The sequence below is a fragment of the Prinia subflava genome, chromosome 8, assembly GCF_021018805.1.
Source record: "Prinia subflava isolate CZ2003 ecotype Zambia chromosome 8, Cam_Psub_1.2, whole genome shotgun sequence".
Taxonomy (NCBI): Eukaryota; Metazoa; Chordata; class Aves; order Passeriformes; family Cisticolidae; genus Prinia; species Prinia subflava.
Genome location: NC_086254.1, coordinates 9,214,810 through 9,242,655, shown reverse-complemented (window position 1 = coordinate 9,242,655; position 27,846 = coordinate 9,214,810). Strand labels below are relative to the sequence as shown.

Here is a 27,846-nt window from a genome sequence, read left to right as displayed (position 1 = left end):
TAATTCCCTTCCAGATACTCCTTTTTTTTTTAAATAGAGAATTGGAATCCTGAGCTTGTCCTTCAAGTCGAACTCGAAAACTTCTCGGTGAACAAAACTGCCAGGCAAGCAGCAGCAGCAGGAATAATTTCCCTTGCATGGAAAGGAATCTCTCCTTATCCCCAGATGTAAAATTAGCAATTGCTTCTTCCATTGTAATTTATTCTTTATCTGAAACGAAAATTATTTTTTTGGATTTTTTTTCTTTTATTACAACAGCAGCTCATATGGCTTTTTTGTTTTGGTTTCTTTTTTTTTGTCTTTTTTGCCTTACTTCAGGCAGATGTAGAAATGATAAATGAAGAAAAAATTCCAGTAATGTTTTTTATTGCATCTCTATCCCATCAAGGTAAATTGAACAGCCAAGACACTTACAATAACTTCACAAACAACAATCCTGGGAATCCTCGACTCCTGCCTCTCCCAAGTTTGACTGTGGTGTTGCCTCTTGCTCAAATCAAGCAGCCAATGACATTAGGGACCATCACCAAACGCACGGGGTAAGTGGCACAAACCTTCCTTAGCCTTTATGATTCTTGTGGAAATCAGTTGTGGTATTAGTAAGAATTAGTTTTATTCCGTATTTTAATTTTAGTGCATGTAATTTAATAGCAGCAGAGTGTAGGTGGGAGGAAGAGGAGACTGAAAACATCAGATAAATAAATATAACCTGGAAACAAACCTCTGTAAATTCAGGAATATTCATTTGGGTGGGTCAGGAGACGTTTTCACACCAGGAATTGGAATGAAACATAAGCAGAGCTGTATTCAATCAGAATAAAATATGGTTTTACTTTTTTTCCCAAGTTTGTTTATTTTGATTTCCAACCTTTTCAAGCAGAAATGATTTTTGACCATCAGAACTGGAATGACAGTAAGCCAGGTTGAGCAGAAAGGCAAAACTTAATCCTGCTGTTTTCTTGACCTTTTTCTTCTGTTGTACTCTGTTCTGGACTGGGTAATTCATGTGTGGATTTCCACTCCAGAGTCAGCTGCACTTTGGTACTTCTCATGTGCTGTGATAAAACACTTCAAAGTATTTCTTGGAAAAAATATGTAAGATTTTATGAACTTCATAAACCATACCAATTTTCAATTAATTAATACTGTCCAACAGCTGACATTTTTGTCTTGCTAAACTTTAAATATTCTTTTACTGCAATTAAAGCTACAGGGTGATCATTATATTTTTCCTCTCTCATTTTCGGGTTGTTTGAATTCCTGAATATTTTCCAGCTAAAATTCTGATTGATCTGTTAGTTTTCAGAGGGCTTTTATAATTTTAAGGAAAGCAGCTCGAGCATGGCATGTGTTTGGACAAAACAACCGAGAGTCCTGCAGCTCCCTAAGCTTTCCCTGCATTGTGGCAAACACAGGCACTGCCTCCTTTGCTTCGGTGCTTCCTTGCTCAAACCCTGCTCGTGAGGTGAACTTCCCCTTGTGTTTCATGAACAGGGAATTATTTTCCAGGCGAGAGCTCAGGGATATTCCCTGTGTAATTCCCATATCTGTGCCTGAGCTGTAAATTCCCTTTTGCTGGGTGCAAGGCAGTCACAGGCTGGGCTGTGTGAGTCCCTTCGTGTCTGTCCAGCCATCCCCTCCTACCCTGCTGTGAAACGGGAATTTCACGGAGCCAAACGGGAGGCACGGACACGCAGCTGCCCCCAGCACAGAGAGAAATTCCTGAACTGCACAGATAATTGTAAATGGAACTCAAGGAACACTGAAGGAGCAGTTTGAGGGTCATCTTGAGGTTTAGCTTCCTCCACAGAGACATTGCGGTTTCGTATTTTTGCTTTTTTAGTTCTCTGCTCGGTTTAAAACGAGTGAAAAGGATTTTGCTGCTGCTCAGGTGAATTTTGGAAGCATATCCAGGTGTGATCCTGGACGAGGATGGGAAGGGAGGTGGGATCAGGGGGAGGTTGTCACAGGGCAGGAGGTCACAGTTCCTCAGAGAGGGGAAGTACCAAAAACCTGACTTGAAGAACACAGCCAGTGAAGGACAGAAATGTAAATATGGGCTCCCAGAACTGCAATAGATGCTTAGAACCAGGTGGGACAGGGCAGAGAAAGAAATTAAAAATTCACCTGAGGGTCTGCCAGGGGAGGTAGGTGATAGGAGCAGTGAGAAGGATTTGGGAAAAAAAGCTCTTGGTTTACAGTAATAATGAATACAAAATTCTTTACAAAGGTTTCCTTAATGCGGTGGTGATGCCAGCAAACCTTTCTAAAATTATTGCAATTGTAGTAAAACTGCAATATTTTACTTACTGTTTTATTCTTAAACATCTAAAACACATTCGGAGTGTTCATATTTGTAGTTTTCTGGTAAATTATACTATTCACAAACTGTTTCTGTTCCATTTTGTGTAATTTTTAAAACTAATTAAATTTAAAATGCTCAGTGAGGCTTATGGAAGGGGGGAAAACAACAGTCATGGGAAATACCCTGCTGTGTAAATAGAGTTTTCATGAATGAGGATCATAATTTTCAGCACAGCCCACGTAGCCTTGTAACGCTAAGCCGAGAGCTTCCTTCATTTGTTCTGCATCCAAAATATTTGATGAAAGTACACAAAATTAACATGAGAAGCTGTTATTTATAAAGCAGGGATTTAAGAGGAATGCCTAGGATCCAAGAAGCCTGGCATGCCTAAAATGACCAAATTGAGACAGCAGCCTTAACTTAAACCTCCAGGGGGCAAAGCGTGTGTTTAACATATTTAACATCTGCCCTCATATTTCTGCAAACACATAGCACTGGAAGTCTGTGCAGTGTAAGATTTCGACAGGACAGGGACCATCTGCCTCGCTGGGAGAAGTGTAGGAGGCGTGGATTACTGCAAATGGCAAAAGACAGATGTATTTACACCTCCATGGTCAGCACCTCCGAGCGCTGCTCCGAGGAAACACGGCTCCTCCTCGGGAGCAGCTGCTGAGCCTCGCGTGGTGCAGCCATCAGAAAGGAGCCGGCATCGCCCGCCTCCTGCAGCCGCCCTCAAAGATTCCTCTCCTCTTGTGACTTTGGAAGAACTCAAAATCTAATCTGTTGCAGCACTTTTAAGCGAGGCTCAAATACCGTATAATTTGTCCGTTTGATTTGCTCTTAACATCAGCTGCTGTAATATTAAATCTTCATGAAGTCTTGTAGGTTTTATTAACCAAAGGGTTGAGCTGGGGTTTGTTCTGCCAGTATCCAAGACAGCAAAATATTTTCCAGGTACTGAAAGGACTGATCAGTGCTCTTAATATCATGTGTCTGGAGCAGAGCTGCAAAGCATGTCGTGGTGCCTGACAGGTGGAATGGCAGTAAATTTTTTAAAAGTGTTCCCTGTAGCCCTGTGGGAATGAAAGACGGGGTCTGGAATTGTGGCATGACCGTGCTGTTCATCACAGACGCTTTTTTTTCCCCCTGCAAACATGTAGATTTTGGAACATGTTCTTGCTCTGAATTCGAGTTCCATTGTCAGCATGGAGTATCTTGGAGCATCCCCTCCACCTCCCAGCGCTGTCCTTTCCTTCTGCCCTGCCCTCTGCTTCTCCCTTTGCTTTTTCAAGCCTCCCACTGTAATTTCCGCGCCTTCATCAAGCACTTAATTTTTGTCCCTACGTTTTGTCATCCCCTTGACTGGCTTTCCTGTAGTTTGTGCTGTCAGCACATTCAGCCTTTCCCAGAGGGGCTCTAACACTAATGAGTAAGGAAGCTTGTGATGTTTTAAAGATTAGGGGGGGATGCAGGACAGCACAAGAGCTGGATTTAATAAATCTTTCTATATCCGTGACTCAGTTTCCCCTCTCAAAGTTTTAATAGTAATGCTGAATTACTTGTCAAGGCTGGTGAATGGGTTAATTCATTGCTCATTTACAAAGAGCTTATAGATTGGGAAGGGGAAGAGCTGTATGATCCATCTCATTGTCTATAAAAGGCAGTGAATCAGAACATTCTAGAATTCAGCTTTGTGCCCCACAGTAACTCCATGAGTGTTCCCTGGGTTTGTGGGATGACCTGTAGCTGGTTTCCAGTGGGGACACGGCTGAGCTGTAATGGGAAGGAGCGAAAGAAAAGATACAATAATTGCCCCAAAAGAAAAACTATTGTCAAAGTTGGCTCCTCTGACAGCAGCATTTGTTTTAAGTTCCTCAAGGGACAGGGTCATTATATTTGTATCATACCCCACTCCCCAATTCATCCTTGCTGGAGTGAGCAGCAGGATGGAACCTGCGTTAGCTGAGCCTTGTCAAAACACAGAAATCCAGTGTGCCTTGCAGGAGAGGGATAAAACTTGCTTTTTTCCAGCCAAGAAACTGAGATAGTGTATTTTTAAACATGAAACTCTGTCCCTTCTTCGTCCCATCCCTCATTCCACCCTCACTGAGGAGGGGGGAGGCAGGTAAAGTGTCTGATGCAATTTTATCATTTTAATTTTCTATGCACAGAAAATCACTGCTATAACTTGGGGTTATTTTGTCACAGGGAGCATCATTTATCCCAGGGTCAGCTACTGCAGCAAACAAAAACAAGGGGTGCAAAATCACCTCGTTATGGTACAATTAATTAGGAAAAAATAACTGAAAAAGTAGAGAAAAAAAAATAAAGCTAAAGAATTCTTCACAATTGTCTGAAGCCAGACATTCTCTTTCTGGCACATTTCTCAGACATATTTTATATCACTTTTAGTTTTTATAATACATTTTAATAACAAAGCAACTGCTGTAATGATTCGTAATTGATACAAAATACAATTATTTGCACTAAGGTTTGTTCAGATGTCACTGTTGATGAAAGGATTCTCGATTTGGCATGATGAGGCTTAGAATAAATGGGTATTGCACAGCTTATTAAAAGCTTAAATAGTTTTATCAAACACAACACAAAATCAAAGTATTTCAATTTTCAATTTGCTAAAACTCAGAATCAGGTAAGAACCTGCAAAAATTCTGTCAGAACTTTGAATGGTGAATCCTCTTGATTCCATGATTTCCTTTGGAATGTCTCCCTAGGCTGGGAAAGGGGAACCTGGGTGAGTTTTTGCCTTGGCACTGCTCTCTTGCTGTCACCGAGCGCAGCCATCTGGTGCTGTCTCTTCAAGGTTGGGTTATCCTGTAATTTGTGGATTCTCTCTCGCTCTCAATTAGCATTCCATCCATATTATGTGAAGGAAATAGTGGAAAACAATTGCTTATATAAAAGTCATAAGGAAAAAATGGCTGTCTTTAAAGAAATCAGCTCTTTTGAACAGAGAGGAGGTACCAAGTTGGTTTACTCACACATAAAATATTTTAATAAGATTCTGCTGTAGTCTTTGGAAGTGTAATTGCATTTTCTTCATGATACAAAATTTTCTGTCCATTTCCATCTGTTTTCTATCCAAAACCAACAGAACAAAACCTTCAGTTGAAGCCCACCTGGCCCAGTCTGTAATTAAAATAAAGAGAATTTGTTAATTTGTATAAGTATATACACATAATCAGGTCAATATAGATGTTGTGGAAGAAGAAAAAGCTGGTGCCATCTTCTAAAATTTTTAATGGGCCCAGCTAAGTGTTATTTGTTATTTGTGAGGTTTGAAGACAGAGCAACTAAGGCAAGAAGAGGCAAAAATAGTGTCCAAAACATCCCTGCTCATCATTTAGAAATTGAATTCTAAGCTCCCAGGCAGATCCGACCACTCTCCAATGACTGTTCAAATTTACACTCAATACATTCTAGGTTTTAAATTATGTTGGCTTTGGGTTATGCAGGAGATTTAGCTTTCAATTAAATATTTAAGCAGTGCAGTAGTGCTGGACTCATCTTCTAGACTGGCCTTTGACTCAGGGGCTGGATGTGCTGACTTTATAGGAGATCATTTAGTTCAGACAATTTAATTGGGTTTTAGCACTGCTCAAAGATGATATATTAGGTCTAGAAGGGTGGTTTGTTCTGCCAAATGAGCTCTGTCTCCAAAAATATTAACCAGTTTATTAAATACAAAAAGTTAAAGGCCAGTCCTTATATGGAGCTCAAAAATGGGGTTTTTTTTTGGTCTGTAGTATCAATTAAAAATAGGAGTTTTTCTGTAATATGCTATTTTTTCTGTAATATGCTATTCTTTATTGGATTTTTGCATCTTTGCATGTTGAAGAATATATGTCTTAGGTTTGTACCTTCACCTGAATGTTTTTTGAGAGGATCCCTTCATTCATTGATGTTGTGCTCATGTCAGATTTAGTTCACTGAGTTCTTTTTTATCAGGCTGGTATCCTTTTAATTGTGTTGGTCTATGGCTGAGAGCTTTATACATTCTTCAGGGCTGGACCCTTTTCTGGTAATTCCTTGCTTGAAAATATTTCACCTGTTTCAACTACCCAGAACTTATCTCTGAGTCAGAATATGAAAACAGAGCCATTGGCATTTACAAAATCAGTGATTTAGAGATTTTGTGGATGATGTTACATCCCAAATGAGACTCAGAGAAGCCTTGAGCATGTGAGTAGCTCTAAATTTGTCTCCTTTTGCTCCTTTTCAGATTTTATGCAAGTGTCACTATGGCAATGGCTTTTAAAAAAGGATATATCCATTGAAAATTCCTTCAGGTTAATGGGTTAAAAACTCTCCACTGTGCAAAATACTTGGACAAACCATGAAATCACATCCTGGTGTAAATTGTTGTGTGGCCAAAAGCACTCAGCTCTAGATCTGGTGATTTGAGCATCCAATGCATTAGGAGTAAGTTAGGCCTCTCTTCCCTGCATCTGTGCAAGCTTCCAGGGGGGAAGAAGATTTCTGGGTCCAACAGATGAATTTCATGGAGTGTTTCTGTCCTAGCAAAAGGCTGATAATCGTCCCTGAAAGGTTCTGATTGCACTGTTGGTTTTATTTGCCCTCCTCTCAGTAACTTTGTCAATCTGCCCCATTCAGCCCCTGGGTGTTCCATGAGACCCCAGCCATGACTGCTGTGGATGCTGATTCCCTTCTCCTGTCACTCCTCACTTCAGTCCCTGCTGCAGCCCCGGCTTTGCAGCAGCTTGGAGGGAGGCCCTGAGCTGAGCCTAACCCAGCTCTAACTCTGAGCCCGGCTTGCCGCGATGTCCCCGCGTGTCCCCTGCGGCAGTGCCACCCCCGGGACTGGCCCTGGGCACTGCTGTGCCCCTGGCAGCTCCTCCAGGGCATCAGCAAGGGGCTAACAATGACCGTGTTCACTGGCTAACAGCATGGTATGCAGTGTACTTGTTGGGAATTGAGTTCTCATCTAATTTCTGTGCATTTTTCCCCTTTCCATGAAGACCTTACCTGTTTGGAGCAGGATGTTTTTCCATTAAAGCTCCTTGGTGAGTTCCCAGTTCAAACCCAGCATGCCTATACTCCATTCGCTGTCCTCGCTGAAAATAACTCTGTGCTTAGACTTCTTAATTTTGGATTAATTTTTTGTTTTCATTTGTTTACCTGCATGGCTGATCCATAGGTTTCCACCCACATAATTTCACTTTTAAACTATGGATGCGTGTTCACCATCAAGCATTGCAAGGATTTGAATTCACTTTTTTTTTTCTCCTTTTTTTTTACCTTTGAGAGTGCATTTAATTTTTAAGTAGCAGGGAAGTTGAAAAAATAAATTATTTCTAAGTGGGCAGAAATGATTGCAGTGTCTTTCCAAACAAGCCTCTCTCTTTTTTTTTCTATATTGCTTCCTTTATTATTGTAGCACTAAGTTGCTTACAGACAGAAAACATCGATGATGACCTCTGAAAAATAAGCCAGATTAGCAGTGAGTAGGCAGTAAAGTACTGCACTGAGAGGTGAAGCAGTAAAAGGGGCACTGAAAAAAAAAAGAAAAGAAAAGCTGATTACTCTGGAGAAAAAGAGTCACAGAATGGTGTGGGGTGAAAGGGATCTTCAGGATAATCTCATTCCAATGTGGGAAACGGTTCTGTTAAAATTTGGATATTTGAAATAAAATGTTTCATTTTAATGTGACAAAATGCAGCATATTATAAGATTACAGACAAGAAAAAGCAAGCTTTAACAAGTCTTTTGCTGCTGGAGTTTGGTTCAGTATTTGGGCAGTGCTGCATCACCTCAGTCACCACTTTGTAACAGGATGGGGCTTAGATGCTGGAAATTTTGGATAATAAGAATAAAAGAAGTAGGAACACCTTAGAAAATTTAAAAACTTCCAGCAAGGAGTCTTCTGGGACTTGGGTTTTTGGGGTTTTTCTGTGAGTTTGGGATTTTCTCTTTGTTTTTAATTTAGCTAAGGATATCTATTAATTGTGCCCACCAGTATCTGTTAGAGTATTTGTGCAAGGCTCTTGGGTTTGCTCTAAAAGCTGGCACCACGTGTGTCACCCTCAATGTCTCCATCAGAATATTCTGTTCAGGAAAAGAACTTGCGAAGAGCTTTGTAGGACACAGAATTCCCAAAGAAAGGCTGAGGAGGGATTTGGGAGCTGTGCCAGGGGAAGCACAGGGGAGGAAGGGGAAGAGGAGGAGGAGGAGGAGGAGGAGGAGGAGGAGGAGGAGGAAGAGGAGGGGAGAAGAAGGAGAAGGAGAAGGAGAAGGAGAAGGAGAAGGAGAAGGAGAAGGAGAAGGAGAAGGAGAAGGAGAAGGAGAAGGAGAAGGAGAAGGAGAAGGAGAAGGAGAAGGAGAAGGAGAAGGAGAAGGAGAAGGAGAAGGAGAAGGAGAAGGAGAAGGAGAAGGAGAAGGAGAAGGAGAAGGAGAAGGAGAAGGAGAAGGAGAAGGAGAAGGAGAAGGAGAAGGAGAAGGAGAAGGAGAAGGAAAGGAAAGGAAAGGAAAGGAAAGGAAAGGAAAGGAAAGGAAAGGAAAGGAAAGGAAAGGAAAGGAAAGGAAAGGAAAGGAAAGGAAAGGAAAGGAAAGGAAAGGAAAGGAAAGGAAAGGAAAGGAAAGGAAAGGAAAGGAAAGGAAAGGAAAGGAAAGGAAAGGAAAGGAAAGGAAAGGAAAGGAAAGGAAAGGAAAGGAAAGGAAAGGAAAGGAAAGGAAAGGAAAGGAAAGGAAAGAAGAAAGGAAGGAAACTTTGCCTTATTCACGGAGAATTTCTAATTCCTGTAGTACCACCCAAAGAACCATTTCTAAAAGCAGTTTATGGTGCACCAAAGAGTTTTTGGCCTGATGCTGCTCTAAGAAGGGCAGAGGCTGTGGAAGATGAGTTTTGGCAGTGGATTTGTGAGCAAAGGCTGTGCGGGTCACCCCTGCACGGAGCAGGAGACGTCGTTAACCAGGAATGGTTTTAGATTGAAGTAAGATTAAAAGGCTGAGATTAAAGAGGAGAATATATGAAATAGGCTCCAAAATTGTTGCCTGTCTTTCACAAGACTCTTTTTGTGGTTTGTTTAATGCCAGTGCTAGCTCAAAAATATGGTCCTTACTGGTCTAAAGAGAAATTAGGATAAAAAACACACTTTGGGTGGGGGAGAAATCATGTTTTTTCCATTAAGGTCTTAATGAGACCTAAAATTCTGTAAACAAAATGGATGTTGATTTGACAGCTAAGTGCCTTGTGAATAAAGGATCCCACCATGGCTTTTCGTGCTTTTTCTTGCTTTATTCATGATCTGACAACTGGAAACATCTTTGTTTTCATTTTAGACACAATGATAAATGAATTAAAATTTCTGGACTTGGAGATAGAATTTTTTTTTGTAATTTTATGTGTAATTGCAAATTTCATGCAGTATTTTTCTCCTGATACTTTTGTTGCTGCTTATGCAGTCAAGATAAAAGTTATTCCATCAGCAGTCATAGATGTTTCCATTTCAGTGGGTTTAGTGTGAAATACTGCTTCTGTTTTTATGAAACTCATATATTTGGAATGTATTTGTTGGGAATATAAAATCAAAGCAATTTTCAATCTTTGCAGACTGGTACTATTTCACTATAAATATTTGAATATATAAGGCAGCTCCTTCCTGTCACATATATGCAATTTATTTATTGTTTTAAAGTCATGTCACTTGTTTGACAACGGATTTAAAGATATATTTAAGAGCCACAAGAGCTTTGTGAGACACAAAGCTCCATCATAAACTGTGCAGCCTATGGAATATTTTAAAAGTATTAATTCTTACCAGTAAAATAATAATAATTCAAATGTTAACTAGTTAAAATATTGTAACCATTTAGTATTTTCACAAAGAGCTACCACGATGCATTTGCAGAGATTATGGCAGAGTTTGATGTGTTACAAAGTCACCAAGTGGGAGCTCTGAGTGGTTTCAGGAGGTCTTAATCTGTGCTGGCAACATGAAAGAATTGGCATGCTGAGCTCGGTCTCTTCACTGCTTTTCAAGCTCTGACAAAGTGATGTCTTCATTTCTTTCTTCAGTTTCCTCCCATCTCCTTTCGTGCCCTTTCAGTAGAAAATGTCATTTGGCCACGTCTGTATCTCAGTGCTTCTGATTTAAAATAGAAATAATCCTCCAAAATGATGTTAGAACATTTAATAGCAATACAGATTTCCCCAAATATATTCTATTCCTGATATAGATTTATGTACAGATCTAACTGGGGTAAATCTACAGCTGTGTCTCACTGAATTCCAGGTGTGGTTTCACAGTGAAGTTGATCTAGAGAGGAAAAAGTAAACTGCTTTTTTATCCTCCTGATGGTGTAAATACAATCCTGTTGTGCCTGACATTTGGGAGAAATGCAGAGTGAAGTTATAATGGGGAATGTTTTGTCCCATTTGCTTCACTGTCTTGGTTTTAGCATTGACACTCAAAAATCTGAATTTCTTCCTGCATCCCTTCTCAGGAAAGCTGTGGTACAATTTTTTGGAAGTTACTGTATTATGAAGATTCTTTTAAAGTAACTGTTTGGTAAAAAGTGAGGCCAAATGTGCCTAAATTTCAGCTCTTGGAATAATTTATGAAGTGCTGACAAGCCAAGAGCAAGGAAAGAGCAGGAGTTCATAGCAGAAACAGGTCATTCACCACCTACCTTCAACATTGCTGTTTTATTATCATTTATAAAGCTGAGAGGGTGTTTGCATCTGCAGAATAATGAGGATATAGTTTCCAAGTTGTTAAAACATCACAATGACATGTAAAGATATTTTTGTAATGGCATTACTGTTACTGAAAATAACTGGGCTTTGGAGGTTTGCTGAAGGAATGAAATTGGAGTTGGAATGTATCGATGAAAACTCAGGAGTCAAATGATGGTCAAATGAAAGATTCCTCAGCTCCAAGAGGCTGCAGAACAGCCTTGTTGACATCTCAGCAGTATTTTCAGAAATCTGTCCAAACCAATCAGATGCACAAATCTTTTTTGTTTGTTTGCTAGCAGGGCTGAGTTGAACCTCATGAGTAATCATGTTTTACAAGGTCTGCTCTCTCTGTCTACAAAACATCATCCTCGAAGGGAAAAGCTGCTGGCACTGAAACCAACACTTAAGTGCTTGCCTTGAAAGATGTGCATCCTAAAGACAAGATGGAAATAGAACTGAGCTCAGGCCATTTCCTCTAAGGCTGTTTTTGTAGAATTGGGTTTGGTTGAACACAGGGATGGCGACTCAGAGTGTGGAGGACTCTGGAAAAATGTGTTGAGTCCCAGGTTCACTTCTGCTTCAAGGCTTGCAGGCAGTTCTGTCTCTGTAGAATTTAATCCAGTTTATAGCTGACAGTAGCATTTGTTTACAATTTTTTCCCCATTTTTAATAACTTCATTAACCTTGAAAAATCATTTGAATGACCTCAGATTGTGTTTAGTAGAAATTGAGAATATTAAGAATATTAGGACAGGATAGAAAAGGGTCCTTTTGTGAAAAATGTGTTGAGTCCCAGGTTCACTTCTGCTTCAAGGCTTGCAGGCAGTTCTGTCTCTGTAGAATTTAATCCAGTTTATAGCTGAGAGTAGCATTTGTTTACAGATTTTTTCCCCATTTTTAATAACTTCATTAACCTTGAAAAATCATTTGAATGACCTCAGATTGTGTTTAGTAGAAATTGAGAATATTAAGAATATTAGGACAGGATAGAAAAGGGTCCTTTTGTGAAAAATGTGTTGAGTCCCAGGTTCACTTCTGCTTCAAGGCTTGCAGGCAGTTCTGTCTCTGTAGAACTTTAATCCAGTTTATAGCTGAGAGTAGCATTTGCTTACAGATTTTTTTCCCCATTTTTAATAACTTCATTAACCTTGAAAAATCATTTTAATGACCTCAGATTGTGTTCAGTAGAAATTGAGAATATTAAGAATATTGGGACAGGGTAGAAAAGGGTCCTTTTGTCAAGAGGAAGTGAAAATGGCAGAGTCATACCTGTGCTCCTGGTTTGCTTTGTAATGATTGATGGGTGACACTGTCCTGAACAATGTTCTGTATTAAACCGAATAATTCATTAATTGAAGTAATCAACAAGACCAATTCACTGATATATTTATATTTTCATTTCTAAAGGAATATGAGTATGTGAATACATGGAAAGTGAGAGCTAAAATAATTCTCAGTATACAATTTGGTTAAAAATACTCTTTCTGTGACAGATGATTATTTCAAAGTGAAAGAAATCTATTCTGATTTTTTTCTGAGTAGCTAATAAAAACTTACTAGTTTAAATCTCAGTTTAAATATTTTGATATAGAAACATGATGTGCCACTGCAAGCAAGGGAATGCATTTGTAGTCAGGACCTTTTTGGAACACAGATTTCTGACCCAGTCATCTGTAGCTGGAGGTTTAACAGTTGGATATTAAGTGCTTTGTGGTGGTTCAATACCAGAGTTACTGACTATAAATTCCAACTGCTCTTTTGGGACATTCCAGCTTCTCCCACATGTACAAGAGCTTCAGCTCTGATCCAAGTCCCTGGAAGTTTGTCTGAGTCTTTCCATGGGCTCTGGTCAGTGGAAAAGAACTTTTTTGTTTTAATTTCTAACTAATACATGAGACCATAAACTTGCCATGTGTATGATCTGTTAGCATAAATTAAATAGCATTATAACTCTACAGTATTTTAATTGATTTCTGCTCTTTAAAATGCGGAATTCCACTGTAACACTTGTACTCCTTTGTTTGCACAGACACCTGTGCACACACATTTCTCAGAACTGGAGATTGTTATGTAAAAACCAGGTTAATGGGATGGTCTGAGCACAGGCTGAAATTGTGTGGAAGCAGAAATTAATAGAAGAAAAATCGAAAGGAGGGCTGGGTAGGAAGAGAAGGGAGCAGTGAAATAGATTAGAGAGAAAAATATAAAATAATTAAATTAAAAGGACTAGAACAAAGGGAACATGAAGTAAGAAGAATCCTGTGTGGGTTTGTCAAACAGCTTTTCTCTTAAGGAAAGGGTGAAATCCTGATTCAGTGAATTGGGGCATGGACAGTGCTCTGCCCATAGTTCAGAAATGTTTTGTACCTGCAGGTCCCTGTGAGGAGAAACACCTCAGAATAAATATACAATAATTAATGAACACCCCCTGGGGCTGCCCATGCACCTCGTGGGCTCTCAGTGTCTCTGCTTTTCCATGGTGGAATTCCTGCCGTGCTCTAACAGTGGCTCATGAGTGTGTGCATCTCCCTGTCCCTGTCCCCTCTGCATGTCCCCCTCCCACCCTGTGTCACTCACACCCCCTGGTTGTTCCTGACTTCCTTGGAAAAGACAAGGAATGACTGACCCAGGATCTGTGTTTTCATTCCCAAAGGATTTAGGATTGCTTTCTATTTACATCAGAAGTTGTTTCTGTTGAATGCAAATGTGCACTATTGGGTCTTTTAAACTGAATTTGTTTCAGTTTTAAACAATTCAGCACATTATGAGCCAGTGCTGTTCTTCCAGTGAGTGAGTTCAGTATTCCAGGGGAATTTGGGACCTGTTATTGAGGAACACTGAGCATCTGTAAATCCTGCTCAGCCCTGTGGGAACTGCAGATATTCCCCATGTCTGAAGTAATATCTTAAAATTGCTGTTAAGCGAGGGACACTTTAATTTTTTGAGAATTAACCTGTATAATTTTATTTTGTTCTTTCTTTAAAGCAAATCCAAACCAGCTCCGCAGATTTCACCCAGTAAATCTGTGGGAGGGGAGTTCTGTGTGGCTGCAGTGTTTGGAGCTTCAAGGTCGTGGTTTGCAAACAATTCCGGTCTCAAACGAGAAAAAGGTTGGTACCTCACTGAATTAGGACTTGCATTTAAACTTCAATTCTTGTTTGGTGACAGGTTCTAAGCAAGTTGTGGATTTTGTTCCTTAAATTCAGGGGCAATCGAGAATTTTAGGAACACGCTTGGGGTGTTTTGGTAAAATGTACAAGAAATTGTAATTAGTGAAATGAATAATTGATCTTTTATGATGATAAAGTGACAGAAACCCAACTTTGATAGGTCAGTCCATAGGTACTGTGTGAAATGGCACTGAAAAAACTGAGATAAAGATGAAACACCTTTTCAAAAGCAAATGTACAAGATATGTTTGGAAATGTGTAATCAAACACCTTGGTGAGAAACTTCTGTTGTATGAGATATTCATACAATTGTGTGAAAATTGTGTGTTTTGTACAATTTTCTCTTTTCTCCCCAGCCCTTTTGCTACTTTTATTTCACAGTTTTAGCTGCAATCCAGAGACTTAGAAGAACACAGATACATCTGCAAAAGCTTTCCCTGTTCCCGTCATGCTGTCACAACAAGATTTTCTCTCTTTTTTGTCCCCAGATCAGTCCAAGCAGTTTGTGGTGGAGTCTCTGTACATCATCAGCTGCTACGGGAGCCTGGTGGAGCACGTCCTGGAGCCGCGGCCGCTCAGCACCGCGCCCAAGATCAGCGACGACACCCCCCTGGAGATGGGCACCTGCCCCAGGGCCAGCTGGACCCTGGTTAGGTACTTCACTCCTGCCACTCTTCCTTCCTGTCAGCCACAAAAGGATTGTGATCTTTGTTTTTGAACAAGCATCGTGATTGTCACTCGTAAATTTTTACATTGAGGGAGAGAAATTCAAACCCTGCTTTCCACACAGTCGCTGTTCATGTGCTTCTAAATCCTTCTCTGCACATGGAGCTAGACATGAACATGCCTGTGAATCAATAGAGATCCTAATTAATTGGTGATTTTAAATGATCAGGTTGTAATTTTCTTTTTATGTAAGGACTGGAAACGATTATTTTGGTAGTGTTGAAGTACAGAATTCTGCTGTGAGACATGAGCAAGGTTCTCAGGATGAAGCACTGTGAGTTTTCCTGTGAGCAGCTGAAGGTACCATTTCCAAAGACAGTAGAAGAAATTATTCCTGACATGTGGAAGAAAGTAAAGAAAAATTGATGAGAAAGTGTTGTCAGTGCTTTTGACGTTTTAAAATATTTTTCTATCGATTTTTCTTGGCTCCTACATTCCTTAGTGCTGCTTATGGCTGGACTGGAGTGATCAATACTTGATTTACCAAGCTATTTAGGAATGGCCCACCCTAATTAAAATTACAACACAGACTTCGGGACCATTATTGTTGAAATGAGTAGGTTGTAATGGAATTGAAAATTCTAATTGGATCAATAATCCATAACTTTACACAGCTTTATTTTCACAGTGAGTGCGCAATGACTTCACAGGATGGAAGCAGTGGTAGTTAACAGAACAAAAAAAGTTCCCCAGTTTCTCTTGTGTGTTTATATAACGTCAGCATGACATACAATGGTCCTAAACATATTTACCAACTTAATCTAAACCTCCTTCCTGGGTTTTTTTATGCAATCCCTGCTGCAGTCAACAACCAAGCATTGTCTTTGCCTCACAATCTGTACAATTTGGCCCTGCTGCTCCACTGCCTGTGGTGGATTGCAGTGTTTGAACAAGCTAATTTAAATAATTACAAACATTTTGTGAGCTTGTATAGATAATTGCATGTGATGACAGAAACACTGATTTACATTCTCCGTATTAGCTTAAATATTAATAGTCTTGTGTTTTACCTCAGAACTCCTCAGTGGAATGAACTCCAACCACCATTTAATGCAAACCATCCACTGCTCCTGGCTGCAGATGCTGTGCAGTACTACCAGTATCTTCTGGCTGGCTGTGAGTAGCTGACAACTTCTTGTCTTGTCTCATGTGCACAGGGTTTGAAGCACAGAGTGATTTTCCAAGTTGAATTTTCCAGCCAAGTTCAGTGTATGTTCCACCCCAGAGTAGAGCTGTGTGTAAGTGTGTTAGTAAGGATGGAGCAGTGAGTGTGGTGTTGGGGTTTTTGCCATGACTCAGAGTTGGGAGGCTGTGGGGGCACTTGGCTGGCCTTGAGAGTCACCCACCACATCCCATGAAATCTTCAGGGTTTCCTCACCTCATTCCTTCTCCTTTTAGCCATTTCCTCCTGTGAATTCCACACCCAGTGACAAATGGATCTGCATTTCCCTCTCCCTGGGAGCTCCTGGATGCTGGGCTCCCTCCAGCCCCAGCCCCAGGCACTGCTGCCCTCGGGAGCCCTGGCACTGCTGCCAGGGGTGCCTCCCACCTGCCCTGGCCTGTGTCCTGCCCACAGAGCCAACATTTCATGGCATGGCATATTCAGAAACATTCAAACACCTGCAGCTCTGTGTATGTGGTGTGTCTATATCACATAAATACACAAACCTGCACATTTTAATAATGGTTTTGTAGAAAAATGACTACTTACCTTTTATCTGACAATTGAAAAGAGAGAAGAGTACTGACAGTGAGGAGAAGGTTTTTGTTCTGTCTAGGATCAAGGGGATGCAGCAGTTGAAGTCTCACAAGGGAGCAACTCCTGGCATCTGCTGAGGTTCTCCTGGGGAAACCAGAGACCTTTCCTGGGGAAAGGGACACTGGTGCCAGATTGGATCTCTTGCTTCTACCTGGCCATCTGCTGCATCTCAGTGCTATGGAAGCCTGCAAAGTTTGAATCTTCCTTCTGTGCTGCACAGAAAATTGGGATAAACCTCAAAAGATACAAAAGAATATGAAAAAGGAATTAGTAGTGCACAGCACCATTAGATTTGCATTTTGGCTGGATTTTTTTTGCTAGATTCCTGATTTGTTTCACTTGTATCCCACTGAGTGAAACCAGGGGTGGATGGGGCTCATTTTGTGTATTCTATTAACATTTTATGAACAGCTCCAATACTGTTACACAGTAAAATATACATATGTGTATAAATACATATCTCAAATGGTTTAGTACTGAAAACTTTTTAAAGAAAGAAGAATGAATTGTAGCTAAATTCCAGCAAATTAATGAACTTAAAGGGGTTTTGCATATTTGATTGACTTATCCCTTGTTTCCTTTGTGTGACTTCTGTACCTTTCACATGGTTTTTGCATGTTTGAATTCACACAGTCAGTGTTCATGGCACATGATGGAATTGCCATGGAAATAGGTAACTTTGCATCACCAGCAAGTCTGACATTCTCATTTCATATTTATTTCCTTTCTTCCTTATCTCTCCATTCTGCATTGACTTTTCCATTGCACAGTAGATGTAATATCTGAAACGTGGCCCATTAAAGAACTTGTGTTATTTGAATTATAAGACTTTTTACTCAGGTATAAGAATTCTTTAAGCATGCAAATTTAAGCATTCTTTAAGCATGCAATTCTTTAAGCATTTCTTCTGGATGTGAAATGGAAAGAATAATAGAATATTAACCACTAAAGACAGCAGAGTGTCTAGAGGACATAATGCAAACGGCAATAACAGAGAAATTAGTGTTTGATTGTCTTTGAAGTTTTCTCTTCTGGATTCATTCAGGCTGAAGCTGCTGGCAGTGGAGTCCGAGCAGCTTTTGACAAACCCCACCTGTGCAAGGGCTGCCAGCCCAGCTCGGGGCTCTGCTCACCTGCAGCTCTGCCCGGGGCTCTGCTCACCTGCAGCTCTGCCCCGGGCTCTGCTCACCTGCAGCTCTGCCCGGGGCTCTGCTCACCTGCAGCTCTGCCCGGGGCTCTGCTCTCCTGCAGCTCTGCCCGGGGCTCTGCTCACCTGCAGCTCTGCCCGGGGCTGTGCTCACCTGCAGCTCTGCCCGGGGCTCTGCTCACCTGCAGCTCTGCTCACCTGCAGCTCTGCCCGGGGCTGTGCTCACCTGCAGCTCTGCCCGGGGCTCTGCTCACCTGCAGCTCTGCCCGGGGCTCTGCTCACCTGCAGCTCTGCCCGGGGCTCTGCTCACCTGCAGCTCTGCCCGGGGCTCTGCTCACCTGCAGCTCTGCTCACCTGCAGCTCTGCTCACCTGCAGCTCTGCCCGGGGCTCTGCTCGCTGTGCCCTCGCCTCCAGCGGGGGCTTTAATTGCCAGCAAATGGCCCAGCCGGGGCTGAGGGGGCCCGGCCCATCTGTCTGCCACGTCAGGGCTGAGAGCAGCCCTGGCGCCGTTTCAGGGTCACTCTTTGGAGCTGTCTCTCCGAGGTAGAATGCAGCAGTTTCTCTCCGTTTCTGTATAGCATTTCTGCCGATTGTTTGGCTCCATTAAGTGTGCAGGGGAAATAAAAGCCTGAATGACCAAGTCACAAGGGGGTATGGATAGACCCTTTCTTTGTCCACACTCAGAACATTGCATTAGGTCTCATTATCCATTTATAATAAGTGACCTTTGCCCCCTGGGTCATTGAAAAACCCTCAGTGTGCTTTTTAGCACAGAGTACCTCTGTCAGCAGCCGGGCAGAACAATGAGACGTCTGGCGGGCTGCTTGGAGGGCTGCACGGCCAGGTTTTCAGAAATAAGAGGTTTGATGCCAAAACACAGGGCCAAAATCTTCCTTAGTCTTCGAAAAATATAAACCAGGCCGGTGACTTCTTGTGCTAAACGGAGGTTATTCAGAAAAATCCTGCTCTAGGTTATCAACACATGGTTCAGCTTTTAATATTCTGAAAGAATCTGAAAGTTTTATTTGCAGCTAGAAAGGAAAGGAACAAGGAACCATTGTTTGAAGAGATGTTTTGTACAACAAGTGTCCAAGACCTTTCTCCCAAGGGTATTTGTAAGTGGAGCAGCACAGCTGTTTCCTTGCTTTGAGGTCATCTGTGACATCTGCTGCAGAAACCTGCAGCAGCGTGTGCAGCTCGTGCCTACCTGGGCACGTTCCCACAGCTCGGGCTGTGCACAGGTGAGAGGTGGGCAGAGGCATTTACAGCTTTCTGTCAGTTCATGGCTTTGAAGTGAATTTGCCTGCTGAATTCCACAGCGTGCTGGCCTGCAGGAAGTGTCAGGATCCTGCTCCCAACTCTGCAGTGGGTCAGAGAGAATAAAACCAGTCCTGAGGGCTCCCTCTGACAGAGCAGATTCCAGGCTCACCTCTTCCCACGAGCCCATCCCACAAACCCCTGGATTAATTACAACCCTCAGGTTTTCAGTGCTGGGGTTTAGGTATCAGATTTTTCTCTACACTCCTCACATTTAATACATAATATCCTACCTTATTTGTGTCTCTGATATTCCCTCTCTATTCACCTGTGTCCTGAGCAACTTCCAAATCTCACCTCAACAGAAGGAAATCTAAGTCCCATTTTTTTCTTCCTAGATGTTTTTGCTATAACATAAATAACATGTGGTGTAGTTAAACTGTCCTAGCAGGCCTGGCAGTGGAGGAGAGCTGTGCCAGGCACTGCATGTGAGGTTTAGGTGTCCACAGGAACTTGCAGTGTTAAAGCTTTCTCACAGAATTGCCAAGTTTTGTCATTAATTACTCATTAAATCCTGCCTTCTTCCTGCTGTTTGGTACTTAGGAATTAAGGTGCTTTGGGTTGTATAAACTCTTGAGGATGCTGTTAAGATGTGCTTTCCCTGTCTCCATGACAATCCCCTGGTTGTGTTCAGGTTTCTTTCAAATGAATTCTTTCCTCTCTTTTACCAGGCCCTGAAGTTTTGCATATTTGATTGACTTATCCCTTGTTTTCTCTGTGTGACTTCTGTATGGTTTTTGTATGTTTGAATTCACACAGTCAGTGTTCATGGCACATGATGGAATTGCCATGGAAAAAGGTAACTTGGCATCACCAGCAAGTCTGACATCCCCATTTCATATTTATTTCCTTTCTTCCTTATCTCTCCATTCTGCATTCACTTTTCCATTGCACAGTATGCAATATTTGAAATGTGGCCAATTAACACATTCATGAATAAACTCCCTAAAATTTGCCCTAAAAAGGTGTTGAATAGATTGAGATCTGATTTCTCTCCTCTGGCTCTGCAAAGGGCACCTTCACATTCCAGGCAAGAGTTTTGGCTCATCAGGACCAATTTCATGGACACGGCCTGCAGTTGTCAGGAGTGGGCCAGTGACAAGAATTAATATATTAACTGGTGTGCAGTACTCTGACAAATTGCTTACTAAATACATCAAAATTGATTGGGCATTCTGTGTTTAAATTGACAAATGACTGCATTAGGGGAAGGAGGGAAATCCATTAATTACAGCTGCCCTCAACCATAGGAAATGTAATCGTATAAATATAGATTTTGTTAAAACAAAAGTCTGTGCTTTACTCCTGTGTTGCTGGTAAGTGTACTTGCACCTCTTTGCTATTAAACCTGCAATAGGAGGCTTTGAAGACAGATCTTTGCAATTGGCTTTTAAATAATCAAAGAGCATTTCTGTTGTGTTAAAAGGAAAGATGCAGTGTTTCTGCATCCCGCTCTGACCGCTTCTGGAAATTGTTTCTCTCTCAAAAAAAATGGACCTGTAGCTGAGGCTTCTGCTGTCTCATTAATTGTTTATTCTAAATGCAATGTGATTTGTATTCCAAGATGTGAGCATTCAAACCAGCACTGTTTTCTCCTTCCTTGTCCCTGTACTGCTCTCCAGGTCATACTTGCAGAGCTGTTAAATTTTTCTGAGTAAGAATTTGCACTTGGGTTAGGCCTGAAGATACAATCAGTTTTATAGGCTTCGTTAAGGGATTCTTGAAAAGATTAAGGCTGTATTTATAGCTGCCTTTGACTTTTGGCTGTTACAACAGATTTTCATTTCTGGACCAACTCTTGCACATATCTTGTGTTTCACTGAAAATGGCTTTCATTACAAGTCCAATTTAGTAACTGTCCATTGTCTTCAAAGGGAGGGGGTGAGCCTTTCCCTGCTGTTTGTTTGGGTTAAATGATAACACCATTTATACAGATAATCTCTGGAGCTCTGACATCATGTTTGCACTTCCTGCTCCCTCTAATGAAAGCTGTGCACCCTGGGCAAGACTTCTGTCTCCAGGCAGCACCGTGGTTCTTTATGGCCCCTTTTGTGTTCCCTTCATACATTCCATTGACAGAAATAAAAATTACATCCCCAGAGCTAGCGAGTATTGTGGAAAGTCTGAGGGTAAGACAGAGAATATATTAAATAACTGTGAATATGTGCTGTGAGCACAGACACCGTGAAAACCAAGCTGTGGTGCTGGAATGAGAGCCAAGGAGTGCCACAGCAGGAATCTGGACATTCTGGTCCTCCAGCCCTCCTCAGGGCACAGCAGAGCTGGTCTGGTCAGAGCTGATTGAGCTGGGCTGATGATCCCATTCAGGGCTGTGCCTCCTCCTTTCCCCTTTCGAGGGTGCATCTTTAACAGCGGGTTTGGATGGAGGAATGCAGGTGATGGCACAGCCCTTTTTAGATGTGTCACCACAGAGTGTTGTGTAGCGTTTTTGGGGAGGCCAGAGCTGCTCTTGCCCTGGGTGTGTTCAATGTCTGTAACGAGCTGGGTTTCAAACAGTAAAGCTGATCTAAAGCAGAGCCTGTGCAGTAACAGCAATTACTGTGTCGTGTGCTTACGAGGTGTTCAAAGCCTTTCTGCTCTGCTCTGTGGCAGGGCCATGCTCGAGCACGAGCTTGGGGCACTTTCAGCCTCTCTGCTGGGCTTTCCTGGTTCTACCCTTGGCCAGTTGATCATGGCCCAATTCTGGAGTCCATCCCTACCCAAACCCAGCTCTGACCTTGCCCTGAAGTGAGGGAGTTTCACTGAGTTCACCTGAGCTGCCAGGGAGAGGAGCTGGGACAATCCCTGGGATATGGGGAACGTTTCCAGCTGCTTCATTTTCCTGTGCTGCTCATGAGAAGGTGCCCAAACTCCTTCAGCTGTGCCCGTGCCACAGGTCTTGCCACAAAGTTGTGTCACTTGAGTGCTCCAGGCTCAAACTGCAAAATCAGAGTATCAGAAAAATCCATTTTCTAGATTCCCACTTTGCCATTTTATACTTTCTACCTGATGTTGCCTGAAATCAGTAAATCATTTTCATGAAATTCTACTTTTTTATACCCATATAATAAAAGAATTCAAAATACTTCTTAAAAGAACTTCCTGGGGCTCTTCATCAGTGGTCTCAAAGGAATTGTGCAGATGTCCTGTAAAACTCCATATCCTTGGGGAAAAATTTATAATTCCTTGAAATTTTGAAGAGGGAAATGAGTTTTAGATTTCCCTATGCAGGAAAATGAGTTATAGAATTTCAGAAAGTTAATTCTCAAGTGTTTATGTTACCTCAGGTATTCTCTCTATATATTACATGGAAATACAGGTATCTGTATGAGCATGTAACTGATAATGTAAATGCTGGTAAAATACATTCTAGAAGAATTTTGATGATTTAAAATTTGTAGGTTTTTACTGCATTTATAAATGCAGATCTTAAATATATATGTGTGTATATATATATTTATGACTAAGATTGCAATATTTCTGGAGAAAACAGATTCCAAGCAGGCATTTCTCATACAGAGTGTGTTTGGATTTTCCTGGAAAGAGTCACAAATGGTGAAAATGGAATTTTCAAGTTTGCTTCTTACACTTGGAGGCTTGTCAGATTGCAGATTAATCTGTCTCCCCGTCCCCTTCCAGAAAAGGTGTTTCTAATGAAATTAAGTTTGTGAGGGTTTTTTTTAAGGGAAAACTACATTTCCCTAAAACAGTAGCCTGCACTTTCTGCTCCCTGCAGGAACCAGGAGTGTCAAAGGAAGCAAATTTCATTTCTGGCTGAGCCCTGAGTGACTGGGGTGAACAGGAGCGGGGCAGACGCGTCGCTGAGCGAGCAGTGGAGTTATTTCACAAATATTCCCGTGAAATATTTGTGAAATAACACAGCTGAGAGCGAGCTCTGCAAGGTGCACTGGCTGCTGGCAGTGTGCCTGCCGAGGTTCTGCTGCAGGGACACTCCTGGGCCGTGCACGGCTCCATCAGCTCCGCCTTGATAAACCAACAGCGCTGCCTCAGCGACTCAAACACTTTCAGATGTGTACAAACAACAATAATGAACACGGGCACATGCTGAAATGGTTCTTTCCTCTCCTGCGTGGTCATCTGGAAGTCCTTAGAGCGGGGTCCGTGAGCACGCAGGGGTCAGTTTTCAAAGCGGCGTGCGGGGATTTCGCCGCGCGCCTCCCATTGCCCTTAATGGGAGTCAAACGGGTAAATCCCCACGCACCGCTTTGAAAATTTACTACTAAGCCTCTTGACTTCTCACTACATACTTTGATTGTAACAGTAATCCATGGTTAACATAATTTTCCCGACAATAATGTCAAACATACTTTTGAAGTCGGTGAATTATAGAAATAGTTACTTCTTCCATAATTCTTTAAAGATGGCCATCAGATGGGTTTCAGCGTGGGTTCGTGCAGTTGAAATTATTCTTTAACTCAGAAAAGAAGATATTTGTTCTGTTGGGGTGTTGAACTGATTGTCTGCTCACAGTCTGAGTGTTGAGCAGCTTTAAGGTGCTCCATCCTGTGAACAATACCAGGTTCTAGCTCTGCACAGATTTAAAAGTGCATCGTACTCGACTGGCCTCCTAAGGGAACTTTGGAGATTGAAGCTGAAATTAAGCACAGGGAATGAACACCACTCTGTCTTGGGGAAAAAAATCCAGGCTGTGGACTATCAGACTAGTGTGAGTAAGGACTAAGTCATCAAAAAAAAATCTAAGAAAAATTAATCTCCTAATTACAGACCTACCTGTGTCTTTATTAAACTGCCGATACAGAGAGTGGATGGTCAATAAAGCACCTAATAAACTGTGGACAGGACACAAATAATGAATTAATCCAGCTCTAATCAATTGGTGGTGTGAAATAACTGTCAGTCTGACTAAACTGCTGCTTTATTGCACTTTTTAAGCCTAATTTTATTATATTTATGTATATGAAAATCTCAGAAAGTCCTAACAGGAAAAAAAATGAGCAGGGAGTAGTTTTGGGTAAAAGAGGATATTTTAATTTGCGTGCCATGCTCCTGTAGGAGTTTACAAGCTGAAAACTGCATTAAAACCAGAACTTTGTTGAGTAACGTGCAGCCACAAGAAAAGTTACATGGAGCATATCTGCAGCCTACAAACAGTTTATTGTTCACATGGCTGGGAGTGTTCTGCCCAAAATGAAATCCTGCCCTGTGCTTTGTTGTCACACTTGAGCAGAAATGGAGCCAGAGGCACCAACTCTGACACAAACCCACAAACACGAGCTGGATGTGAACTGCACAACTGTGGGACACCAAAACCAGAGCTGAGATCACATCAGTAACAGGGAGGGAGGGTGGATGTGGTGAATTTGGGGTGGCTCCATGGAGACCTGAACCAGAACCATCACACCGTGCTGGTGATGCTGTGGAACAAATGCAAGAGGGAAATAATTCAAATTGTGGGGCTGAATTCCAGCACAAGGGCCCCTGAAGTTTGTTGGCAATCATGGGGTTACCTCAGGTCTCTGCACCACCTAGATGTAAGTGAGGAAACAGAGAAAAAGCAGCAAAATCAGGTGTTAGGGTGGTTTTTTTATGAAAACAAGGGATATATCGTTTTTATCCTATGTACCTGGACATCATTAGAGATTGGAGGGGTTAGTTATGACTACATTGTCCTGTTCCTACTGCGTTTTAGAAACTCATTTGACATTATAATGTTAATTATATTAAACTATAATTGAGGAGATGGAAAAGGCAAGCTCTCTGGGTGTCTGCAGGCATGTGCATGGCAGGCAGCACCAAACAAACAGGCTTTGTGGTGCTCAGATGCCTTTGTTTGCTCTTAAATTGGACAAACATCCACCCCTTAGAGAAGAGCACATTGGGAATTTCATATATAACTCTCAATTAAATTGAATTGTGCAGAGCTTTTTTCTATAAATGAGAAAATTAAAACCTTTTGGTTCAAGAAGTACACAAAACGAAGTAAAACTAATGATTTATTGTTCCCAAATTAAAGCCATAAGTGCACACAGTACAATTGAACTGTAGTGGTTCTTTGTTCCAACACTTATGCTGCTGAAAGATGACAATTTATAATCTTTGAAGGAAGATTTGTCTTAGCTTTAGGTATTTATTTTATAATTAGCCCATCCATGAACAAACCTACTGCGTTTTAATTCCAATATTCCTCTGTTGTGTGTTTATCTAGGTCCTGCTCTGGCAGGAATGTCTATGCAAATTATTTGAGATTAATACAAATTGTTTGTTTTCTTTACTTGTCAGTAAATATCATGGAGAAATTTCTAAACAATGAGGGATTTTTTTTCATACTTACTCATGGAACTGTGTGAACAGGTCCTGGAATTCCAGAGGAATATCAGCTCTGCTGTATTTCAGCCTTTGCTTTGCCTGTGTTGACACTTGTGTCTCCTTCTGTGCAGTTTTCCTGGCACTAACAATTAGCACACAAATAACTTCATTTGCAGTGTGGTTTCTTTCCAGATACAATCTTCCTTCAATATAATGGTAACTCAATCCTGTCAGAGCTGTCAGCTGTTCCCCAGAAGAAGGACACAGAGTAAAGGTGCCATTATTGCCTTGGAGCAGCTCAAAGATCCTTTCTGTCCCTTGCCGAATATTGATGGCAAAACTCTGATTTTTCTAGGTGTCAGTCCAGTTTTTCAGAAGTGTCCTTGAATGCTGATTTTTGTATTGATTTGCCTTAAGCAGACTGTAGAAACTCCTGTCCTGCCATATTGCACAGACAGAAGTTTCTGTTTTAATTCTCACCTTTGATTTTTAATAAACCCTTTTTTGTGCTTTTTCACTTTGTGTATTTCTAGATTAAACAAACTCAGTTGCAGTCTGATATTTGACGTGTTTGTTCCAGATGTTGGTATGAGAACAGAAAAAGTTGAGAGTTAGCATAGCTCAGACACAACTGATTATTTTAGGAAGGCACAAAGCACCTGCAATTGCAGTAAAATATCTTTGTGCAGCCAAGGCTGTCTTGCTCCTGCTCTACGTCTGCTCTATTTGTGATTTTGCCCAATGAAACAGAAATTACAGGAGAACCATTAAAAAACACTTGCTCCAGAGCTTTGCAAGAATTAGAGTTTTATTATTTATTATCCTGCATGGTTGGGAAATGTTTCAGAAATTTAAAATATTCTGTGTTGCAGCATCAGAATAACCTCACTGATGGGTGAGAGTCTGTTGTAATTTCCAGTAATTGTAATTGTGTGAATTCAGATTTTCAAAGAATTAAGATGGAAGATAAAAGATTACTCCTGAGCTCAAATTCCTGGAAATGTCCTTCCAGGGTTAAATTAATCTCATCTTGGAACGTGATACCGATGTGAGAGATGACCCAGAAATGGAGGGAAAGGGGGCTTTGCATTTTTACACCGTTTGTTCCTGGAGCTCCAAGGGCATTTTTAACTTGGAGAAACTGCCCATATGCCCTGTGTAACAGGCAGTGGCAGATCTCCAGCAGGCATCACTTGCTTTATTGGGTCACTTCTCCAGCACACTGCACATTCCCACTGGGAATGGTGGGAGTGGGGATCCCCCATCCCAACCAGCCCCTCTAAACTGCCGTGGTGACAGGGGTGCCACAGAAATGCTGCTCCGTGGAACAGCCAAATAAATGACTGAGGGCTGACCTCAGCTGGGGCTTTATCACTGCTGCCCCGCTGGTGAACTCCAGGCAGAGCTTTTCTGTGGAATTCAGGATTTCATCACTCCTGCATGGAAAGAGTTAATGCTGCGCTCGGAGGCTGCGCAGAAACACAAGACCTGGGACTCCTCAGGGAGAGGCTTCCAGTGTAGCACCAAAACCAATCACTTGTTCAGCTTTTTAGTTGTTTTTTTTTTTCCAAATTTCTTTCTCACTGTAAAGCTATCTTGAATCTGCAGTAAAATGTAAAAGTTTTCCCCAAGGGAGAAATACGGCGACCAAGCAGGGGGGATGCTGCTCCCTGGGCTGTGTTTTTGCAGCTCCCCTAATCTTGACAGCTCTGGTAGTTGCCCCTGGGATAGAAAGAGCAAAAAAAAAAAAATTCAGATCAGTCCATAAAGTCCCTTTTGGTTTGAAAGCAAAACCATCTGCTGGAGCCATGAAGTTTGTTAGGGAGTTCAGTAACAGGAAAGCCTGCAGTTGATCAGCTGTGCTCTCAGAAACAGGCAGGAGGATTCAGAGTGGGGAGCCAGGAGATGTGGGGAGCAGCAAAATGGGTCAAAATAAAGGGTTTGTGTCTTTGGTTTCGAGTATGAACTTGGAGGAGAAGTGAGTGCTGTGATTTCATACTCAGATTGTTCTGTGAGTCCTCAGGAAGGGGTGTGTGTTCTTTAGCAGGAGTTTGGACAGACAGACACGTCCCTCAGTCATGGAACTGAGTCTGTCGTGGATGTCAGGAAGCAGATGGAGGTGTTTCTGTATAATCTGAAAACTGATGAAGATGCAGAGCTGAAATAACGCCCGGGGCTGTCAAGGTGTGGGTGTGACTGGGGATTGCAGTGAAAATGGCAGATCACAGGATCACGGGATGGTTTGGTTTGGAAGAGACCTTAAAGATCTTTTATTCCACCCCTGCCATGGCAGGGACACCTCCCACTGTCCCAGGTGGCTCCAAGCCCTGTCCTGCCTGGCCTTGGGCACTGCCAGGGATCCAGGGGCAGCCACAGCTGCTCTGGGCACCCTGTGCCAGGGCCTGCCCACCCTC

The 27,846-nt window shown here is 41.8% G+C and overlaps 1 protein-coding gene across 7 annotated transcripts in view; it reads left to right on the top strand.

Annotated features, from left to right (window-relative positions):
• BCAS3 (BCAS3 microtubule associated cell migration factor) overlaps positions 1–27,846 on the top strand; it is a 300,416-nt gene that overhangs the window by 93,206 nt on the left and 179,364 nt on the right. For all 7 annotated transcript variants that reach the window (XM_063402849.1, XM_063402852.1, XM_063402848.1 and 4 more), the window contains exons 16-19: positions 389–539; positions 14,010–14,134; positions 14,683–14,848; positions 15,936–16,036. In XM_063402849.1, coding sequence (XP_063258919.1) covers positions 389–539; positions 14,010–14,134; positions 14,683–14,848; positions 15,936–16,036 — 543 coding nt within the window. The remainder of the gene's footprint in view (positions 1–388; positions 540–14,009; positions 14,135–14,682; positions 14,849–15,935; positions 16,037–27,846) is intronic.